This window comes from Carex rostrata, chromosome 26 (assembly GCF_964058835.1).
Source record: "Carex rostrata chromosome 26, lpCarRost1.2, whole genome shotgun sequence".
Taxonomy (NCBI): domain Eukaryota; kingdom Viridiplantae; phylum Streptophyta; class Magnoliopsida; order Poales; family Cyperaceae; genus Carex; species Carex rostrata.
This window is the reverse complement of record NC_135943.1, coordinates 6,522,203-6,531,155: the sequence shown is the minus strand read 5'-3', so window position 1 is coordinate 6,531,155 and position 8,953 is coordinate 6,522,203. Positions and strand designations below refer to the sequence as shown.

The window sequence follows — 8,953 nt, the reverse complement described above, 5'->3', positions numbered from 1 at the left end:
GCTATGATGCTAAGCTACCGTGATTCTACGTTAAAATATATATATATATATATTTTTTTCAGATAGAGAGATGGAAATTGAGTCTTCTAAACTTTCATTTAATGCTCCTTTTATTTGAGTTTCAAATCCACCACTTCTCATACGGAAGGTATTATCTTATGCCGCTCAATTAAAAACTAAAATTTTAAAATTTTAGATTCTTTAAGTTATCAATAATTTCACCTATTCATAGATAAATAACAGCGCAATGTGATTAGGGGTGCAAATCGGTCGGATATTATCTGTTTGCATCATGATCTTTATCTGAAAATTAGATATCTGATATCTAAATATTCGTGTAGATACGGATAGAAATATTATTTTAAATTTTAATTATTCATATTTGTATTCGATACAAATAATAAATATATGACATATAGTTTAATATATATCATGAAAAAATTTATATTATTCACTATTATAAAAAACGGATATCCGTATCTGTATCTGTATCCGTTTAATATCCAATTATATCCATATCTGTCTAATATATGATTTGTATCTATATCCGAAAAATAAAAACGAAGACGGATATAATTTTACCACTATCCGATCCGTTTGCACCCCTAAATGTGATACACGATTAGAGGTGTTCAAACGGTTCAGTTTTTAACCAAACCGGAATATTTCAGTTGAAATGGATTGATTTTTCAGTTTAAATGGATCGGTTTAGTTGAAATTTTGAATAATTTCAGTTTAAATGGATAGGTTCGGCTTAGACTTCTCAAAACCGACTAAACCAAACCGACCGGTTTATATTGGTTCGACTGATACGACTCTAATTTTATTAGTGTTATAATTATTTTATTAAACCAAATCGGACCGAATCAAACCGAACTTTAATTGTTATGTATGACAATGTATTCTTTTCGTTAATAATAGTACCCATAAGTTTACTTCGGTTTGAACCGAACAAACCGAAATTTATTTCAGTTTGTTCGGTTTGGTTCGGTTCTATTTTTAAAAACCGAAGAAAATTTTAATTTGATCATTTTACTTCGGTTTGAACCGAACCGTCAACACCTAACACAATTGGCTTAGTCATTATAACAAATACCTTAGTTACAAGATATTGATTATTTTTCCCAATTTATTTAAGAGTTGAAGATTTTTTTTTTCCCGAGGAAAAGAAATTTATCTCGTGGGCAACCGTTAATTGCGATTGTTGGAGGGTTGAAGAATTGGATTCAAATTTGCTCTGTTTTTTTTTTTGAAAAAAGGAACATTTTATTCTTCCATCTAAACTGTTCAAAATCAATCACACGGCTTCAATTACATTCAAGGTTCTAAATAGCGTTTATAGCGAAAGCTATAGCGAATAACGTAGCTATAGCGAAAGCTATCATAAATAACATTTTTTTTATATCAAAAATTATATTTTATATTTCTACTAATAGTAAACATGTCTCATAAAAAAACACATCAAATTGATTAAAAAGTTATAATATTCAAATTATCATTCAAAATATTCCTAATTCAAAAACTATTGATATATTTTATATCCAAATTTCAAAATATATCACTACCATATATTAATGCATGATACAAAATTTAATTGATATAGCGGTATAGCCCGCATACATTTCATTGTATTGATATACCTTGATAAAGTAAAAAAAGCTCATCTGAACATTAAGGTCCATTAAAATTGCAAAATTATAAGCCCATGTAGCATAGCAGACCACTATTGCCGCTACGCGCTATAGGGGATCACTATTAGCGCTATAGCAGCTGTAGCTCAATTAGCGTAGTTTTACCTTATAACTTAGCTTTCTAGGTCCAAAACTGCTATAGCTAGCTATTTAGAATACTGATTACATTTGATTCGTTTTAATAGATTATATTGATATAAAAGAAAAAAAAGTAATTGAAACTGTGTGATCATTTAAAAACGGTTTGGATAAAAGAACATGAGGGTGGTCCTTTTCAGATATAAATCGGGAGAAATTGTGAAGTGTGATTGTTGTAGGACCACTGGACCAGACATAAATTGTTTATCGTCGAAACTATTAAAAGCACATGACATGGGTATTATCACCATTCTTGATTGATTTGATCAGACGGTTCCTACATCTCTCCAAAGCACTTGCGAGTTGCGACAAGCAAAGAAAGCTTCCCAACCGCACGAGCAAGCAAAGAAAGGAACCCAATCCATAACAAATACCAACAAAAAAGAAATAAAGAATAAAGGAAAATTACTTAAACAAATAAAATGAGAAATCACTGCATACAAATACAATAATCCCTTACTTCTCCTTCTTCCTGTTCACACACTCAATTGGGATTTGGGAGAGAGAGAGACAAAATGGGAAGAGCATTTGTTTATGTTATTCTAGGCGGAGGTGTGGCGGCGGGATATGCTGCGCTGGAATTCTCTCGCCGACAAGTGGCCCCAGGCGAGCTATGCATCATCTCCGAAGAATTAGTGAGTTCACTTGTTAATCGCTCTTCTTATCGAATATTCTCAAACCTCCTTGCAATTTTGGTCAATTTGCATTTTATCATTTGTCTTAGCTGCAAAACTTTGAGTTCCTATAACTTCTGCATAAACCATCTGTACCAGTATAATACCAGCACCACAGTATAATATCAGCATATGACAGTAAACAAATTATAACAAAAGGCAAGAACATCTGGGCCAAAGCCAAGGCAAAATTTGCAAAAAGCCTGTTTTTTACACTCAGTCAGGCCCTTCCAATTATTGAAATTATGCATTCTTCGTAAAACTTTAAGCATGCATTGGCACCAGCTGTCCCACTAGTTATGTAATAGGGTTCTTCTAGTCCCGAATCTTATAAGTTGAATTATAATGATATTACAGGCTGCAACTTTAATTTGATGATATGATGGATACTGGTTAATAACAAAATCCCAATAACTAGGTTGTTTCTTTTGTAAGCTTCAAGAATGAAAATTTACTATGATACTTTATAAAAGGAGATCCCTATTTGAAATAAAGGATATAATTGACTCTCGATGACATATGCCATACTTGGAAAATATTACATGTTTCACAAAAAATAGAAAGGAAATTCTGACACCTCTGATATGAATCTGACTAGACTTCTTATATATTTTGCTGTTGAATATCTGATCACATTTATTAAATTTTTTATAGGTTGCTCCTTATGAACGCCCTGCATTGAGCAAAGGCTATCTTCTACCAGAAAGTACATTATCTTACTTTCTGTCTATGTAATCATAGATCCCGCAAGTACATTATCTTTAACACTTACTTCTATTTTACTTTGAATTATAGATCCGGCAAGACTTCCTCAATTTCACACTTGTGTTGGTGCCAATGAGGAGAGGCTAACCCCAAAATGGTACCAAGAAAAAGGTACAGATATTAAATAGTATTTTACTAACTATTTTTGTCCTTACACTGATCATCAACTAAGGTAAAACTTTGTTTGGTGCATTGAGGTATTGAGCTGATTCTTGGAACAAGAGTAAAATCGGCAGATCTAAAAATGAAGGAATTACTAACAGCGTCTGGAGAAACAATCACGTACAATTATCTCATTATTGCAACAGGTGCTCGGGTACTCTTCTTAACTTAAATTTAGAAACTTTATTATTTGTAGCAGTTCTCTATGCAGCTAGTTTGTTTACTTATATTGTATAATTTTACATGGCTTGTAATTGGGCTCTCCTGCCAGTCCTGATCAGGTTGTATCGACATTTTTTTTGTTGGGTTATCTTTGTGTTTTGCATACTGCCGCCGACCTTAACCTGTACAAATTAGCTGGTACAGCTAATTTTTTTTTAAGCATGATAGTACATGATTGGGATAATTTCTCTTTCAAGACAAATATCTTGGTGGTTTTTATTTTACCATAATAAATCTTATCTTCTTTCATGTAGGCCCTGAAGTTGGAAGAATTCGGAGTGCAGGGCTCAGAGGCAGAGAATGTATGCTATTTACGAGATATAGCTGATGCTGATAGGATGGTAAATATAATGCAGTCATGCGCTGGGAAAAATGCAGTGGTAATTGGTGGGGGATATATTGGTATGGAATGCACAGCAGCTTTAGTCACAAATAAGATAAAGGTCACCATGGTTTTCCCTGAAAAACACTGCAGTAAGTACTGCTGATTTTTGTAATTCCTTTTTCTCTTTTATTGCTTTCTATTTTTTGTCTTAATGCTGATCTTAATATTTACAGTGGGCCGGCTATTTACGGCGAAGATGGCAGAATTTTATGAAAACTACTACAAAGCGAGGGGTGTAAAATTTGTTAAGGGAAATGTTCTGACATCTTTTGTAAAGGACCCATCTGGCAAGGTAAATGATCAAGTCTATATATCTATTAGTTATAATTGGGAATTAAATTTTGCATATTGTACCATTTTGATTTTTGAGGTATCACTTCTAGCAATATAAATTTTATTTTCTTACTTGTTAGGTGACAGCTGTTATTCTGAGAGATGAGACCCGCATCCCCGCTGACATGGTTGTGGTTGGCATTGGTATCCGTGCAAACACAACCCTGTTTGATGGTCTAAAGCTAGCACTAGAAAAGGGTGGTATAAAGGTAAATAGTAGAATGCAAACTAGCGACAGCTCAGTCTATGCTGTCGGTGATGTGGCGGCCTTCCCAGTAAAGCTCTTTGGAAATGACATCCGCCGGCTCGAGCATGTTGACTCGGCCCGTAAAACTGCACGGTAACTTTCTAGTTATTTTTAATTTCATTTTTTTTTTATTTGTGGTGGGCAAACAATTCATTTCAGTACCAGACCCCTTATAGAAACAGACTTTTCTAGTTGTAGTCATTGGTTTTAGTTGATATATTTTTTATTTATGAATTTGTCTAATTTATTTATTTCATTTTGTTTCATCATATTTTTCAATTTTTATTTTTGTCAATTTAATAGGCATGCTGTCTCAGCAATAATGGCACCTAATGAAACTGGTGACCTGGACTACTTACCGTTCTTCTACTCGAGGGTTTTTGCCTTATCATGGCAATTTTATGGGGACAATGTTGGAGAAGCAGTTCATTTCGGGGACTTCACAAATGGCCGGTTTGGTGTGTACTGGGTTAATGAAGGCTGTATCATAGGGGCATTTTTGGAAGGCGGAGCCAAAGAAGAATATGAGGCCATTTCCAAGGTGGTCAAGACAAGAGCCAAAGTGTCCAATGTCGGTGAGTTGGAGAAACTAGGGTTGGGGTTTGCTTTAAGAGAGAGCCAGAAGTTGATTGAGAGTACTGGTACTGGTGGTATTGCCAGTTCAGGTACAGGTACTGGTACGTGTTCAATTATGCAGAAGCCACTGTACAAGTGGCATGCCACTGCAGGGGTTGTCGCAGCAGCTTCCATAGCAGTATTTGCATATTGGTATGGGGTAAGGCGCCGCAGATGGTGAAGAGTATTGTGCAATGCCCTGTTGCTTTTATTGTTATTTAAATTGGAATTCCCTATTTTAAGGGAGTGATTGTATAATGGAGAGGAGACACAGAAATGGCGTTTCTAGTTTTACAGAAAAATAAAATATAGTTGCATTGAATAAATAGCTCCACTTGTATATTATCAAACACAACCATGGTTTATAGTAACGATATCCGTTATATTATGTGTCACATGTTGATTGTTTGCTTCTCTTTCTTTTAAATAAATCTTTGTTGTGAGTTTACTTCCAAGCTTACTGGACAACCATTTTTTTTATTATTCTGTTTGCTAGAGATCGGTTTTAAGGGGATTCAGGGGCTTTGAGATAATATTTTCTTCTATATAAAATTCATCTAAAAAATATTTAACAGCTATAAATTTTCATCTATATATTACAGATTTGTTCTCTGGATGAGCCAATCTATAGTATTTTTCTTTACATACCTATAACATATTGCCTCTATTTAATAGCATTTCCTATGACTATTAGTTGAGATTCAAATGTCTAAAACTTTTATAAAATACTCATTTCCCCTTCTTCAAACAAGTGATTGTCGGTTGAATCGGTGCCTTCGTATCTCCAAATGCATTCCAACAAAAAGGACCATTCGAATGATTGATTCCCTGATCTGTTGGCTGGAGCTCGATGTCGGCCAGGTGAATATTTGTACATGGTGTATTATCGCTGCATGCTAGGTACACAGGCTGTACCGTGTAGGTCCCAACAATGCCTTGGAATGTGATGTCCGACAAGGTGACAGCCGATGATTTATTTGCACAGTGGCTCTGGATCTGGCCGTTGCAGTAATACTGATCAATCACAATTGGTGTTTTCACATCTGACACTTGAATGTTTGAAAACCGTACATTTTTAACCGATCCTGAGCCTCCCTGTTTATTGTTACTAGTTAGTTAACAAGGAGGGTGGGGGATAACTTCATAGCACAAAGCGTTATTCAATTTCTTTTTTCATTTTTGAGGAAAGGTACTGAAATTTTACCTGCCAAGTTTTGATTCTGGCAGCTGTCTGGGTACCAGTCATGTTTATATTTTGAACATTTATGCCTGACACAACTGCCATCGTATTATCTTTTCCTAGTCCTCCGATACTGATACCATGGCCTGGCCCACAACTGACATCATGTATGAACACATTTGAGCAGCCTGTCTGTATCGATACACAGTCATCACCTGCTCAAAATAACCCATAAGTCAAGCTTCAATGGATTCCTGATCTCAGAATGTAAAATGAAATTCAGTATTATTTTGAGACGTTACCGCAAGCCAAGGAGGAGTGGTGAATGGTAACACCAGCTGAATTCTGGAGATGGATTCCATCAGTATTTGGGCTATCACCTGGTGATGAAATTGTAATTCCGTGCACCTCTACTGATTGGCACGTGTCGAATTTCAGGTGGAATTGTGGGCTATTCCTGATTGTTATTCCAGTTACTGTCACATTGTAGCTCCCATAAAACCTCACTGACTGGAAAATCAACAAGTGCTTTATCAAAATGGGATACATCTCTTGAAGATGATAAAATTTTATTTTGGTTTTCGTAACAAATATAAGTGAAACAGTACATTCTTACCGTTGGCCTGGTTTGTGACACACTTCCAGTAATATCCTACAAGAAGAAGATTGACACAGTTAAAATTGATTGTAAGCAAATTACATTTCTTTCACCACTTTCTTTATCTATGTTTCAATAATCCCATTGTTTAATATGAAAAAAAAAAAAAAATTGGTAAGAGATTACTTACTGGCTCATCGTCAGAAACAGAATCAGAGTTTATATTCCACCAATAATTGCCACGTCCTTCAACAATTCCTTGTCCTTGGATTGTTATTCCTCTTAATTTCGTGAATTCTATCCACTGTAGAAGCCCAGATGTAAAACCTTTATGATTTAATGGTGCAACTATTGTGCCATCTAGCTGAAATGGGAAAAAAAAGAAAAAAAAAAAGGAGATGTCAAATATGAAAAGAAAAAAAATGTTCTATACGAAATAGAACTCAGAAATTAGGCTTTAATTATACTGGCATGCAAAATGAAATAATTGCCTGGAAAACTAAGTTGGGCTGACAAACGGGGCCCGCAAAAGAGATGGGCCCAACTAAGAATTCGTAGTTGGAGGGGACCACCATAGTTGATGCCGCTATCTTGCATGCCGCTGCCCATGTATCTTGAAATGCCTATAACAAACAACTTGATAGTCAACTTTGTTTCCCCAATTTTTCACAGTAATCTTTTGCTAATTACTGTATAACATTTACAAATAATCTATATTTCCTATTACAACTTTTGTCTATTTCTCTATGCGATGGTCCTCTTCTGGAAAGATGCATATATAACATAACATTAATGATGCAAATTCATATATAGTTCACAAAATTATTCAATTATTTATCATGGATAAGTCTAATATATACTAAAGGACATCACCCTTGATTGTTTCAATCATTTTGATTGTAATTAAGAAGCCTCATAAAAGTTTGTGTTCCAGCTTTAACATTGAAATTCAAAAATAGTGCCCTTGAGGGAAAAAAAAAAAAACAAGAATTAACAGTCTTTTAGAACCATCACCTTGGTATCGTCAGTGGCACCATCACCCTTAGCCCCATAATCTAGCACATTGAAAGTAGTACTGAGCAGCACCGGTGGCGCTGGTGGTACCGGTGCATACGGGCTTGGACCTGATGGTGGGCTCGGTGGGGGAGGAGGATTTAGTTTTGGGCTTGGATGGTGTTTGGAGCTATGGTTATGATGTGTGGTGCCATTAGCTTTTCCTTTTTGTTTCATTTTGGAAAATGATGATTCAATTTCATCTTTGGTTCTCCAGTGAGTATTCTTTCTAGCATGACATCTCTCTACATAGGTGCTTGTAAGGGTAATAAAGAGGATTGTAAGAGCAAAAAAGTGTTGCCTAAGGCTTCTCATTGTACTTTTTGTATATATCTAGTGCTAGTTTTATGCTGAAACTTTTGTGTGTGTGTGTGTGTGTGGGATGGGGTTGCCAAGAGAGAGGTTTGATGATATTGGAGAGGGAATGTAGGCTGTGTTTAAATAGGGAAAGTATTTTGGAAGTTTGTAGCACACAAAGAAAGAATTGATTGCAAGGAATCCTTTGTCTTATTCTATCATGATTCACATTTTGTTGGTGTTGCTTAATCAGGGTTTACAAGTGTACCAATGGTACACAAATCCAGTACCAGCACCACACAGTTAATCTTTTTTTATATCAACCATTTTAGAATTTTAGTTATCCTTATTCTATAGATGCTTAATTATATATATATTAATGAATTGAGAGAAAAAAGTTATTATATAAGTTCCAGTATATAATTAAATTTTATGACCACACACAATATATATATGTATATATATATACTGCCTACAAAAATACAAATGCAAACTTTTTTGGCACTTGAGTCCAGAGCAAGCTTGTAGTGACCCTTGAGATGGGTCCCATTTGTAGTAGGAGAAGTAGCTAATAACTAATCTCTTGTTGGCAT

The 8,953-nt window shown here is 35.0% G+C and overlaps 2 protein-coding genes across 2 annotated transcripts; one reads left to right on the top strand and one right to left on the bottom strand.

The window, feature by feature from the left end:
• Positions 1-2,157: 2,157 nt before the first annotated feature.
• On the top strand, positions 2,158-5,615 carry MDAR4 (monodehydroascorbate reductase 4). The gene is made up of 8 exons (XM_078292615.1): positions 2,158-2,464; positions 3,158-3,209; positions 3,299-3,379; positions 3,466-3,584; positions 3,907-4,126; positions 4,211-4,329; positions 4,451-4,710; positions 4,921-5,615. Exons 1-8 carry the CDS (start codon positions 2,345-2,347, stop codon positions 5,411-5,413), a joined length of 1,464 nt encoding a protein of 487 aa, XP_078148741.1. The 5' UTR covers positions 2,158-2,344; the 3' UTR covers positions 5,414-5,615.
• A 171-nt stretch (positions 5,616-5,786) lies between these two features.
• Positions 5,787-8,475, bottom strand: LOC144544194 (polygalacturonase At1g48100-like). Its single transcript, XM_078292613.1, has 6 exons — positions 8,025-8,475; positions 7,502-7,633; positions 7,197-7,374; positions 6,715-6,963; positions 6,437-6,627; positions 5,787-6,327 (listed from the first exon to the last, which is right to left on the bottom strand). The coding sequence occupies exons 1-6, from the start codon at positions 8,376-8,378 to the stop codon at positions 5,962-5,964; spliced, it is 1,470 nt and encodes a 489-aa protein (XP_078148739.1). The 5' UTR covers positions 8,379-8,475; the 3' UTR covers positions 5,787-5,961.
• Between the last annotated feature and the right edge of the window lie 478 nt (positions 8,476-8,953).

Bases quoted from the DNA above. Each gene is read 5' to 3' on its own strand.
- LOC144544194 (XM_078292613.1), bottom strand. From the start codon at position 8,378: ATGAGAAGCCTTAGGCAACACTTTTTTGCTCTTACAATCCTCTTTATT. The intron at 7,634-8,024 runs GTGATGGTTCTA...TGTTTGTTATAG, and splicing joins GTGCCACTGACGATACCAAG to GCATTTCAAGATACATGGGC. The intron at 6,628-6,714 runs GTAACGTCTCAA...TATTTTGAGCAG, and splicing joins CCACTCCTCCTTGGCTTGCG to GTGATGACTGTGTATCGATA.
- MDAR4 (XM_078292615.1), top strand. From the start codon at position 2,345: ATGGGAAGAGCATTTGTTTATGTTATTCTAGGCGGAGGTGTGGCGGCG. The intron at 3,210-3,298 runs GTACATTATCTT...TTTGAATTATAG, and splicing joins AGGCTATCTTCTACCAGAAA to ATCCGGCAAGACTTCCTCAA. The intron at 4,330-4,450 runs GTAAATGATCAA...CTTACTTGTTAG, and splicing joins TAAAGGACCCATCTGGCAAG to GTGACAGCTGTTATTCTGAG.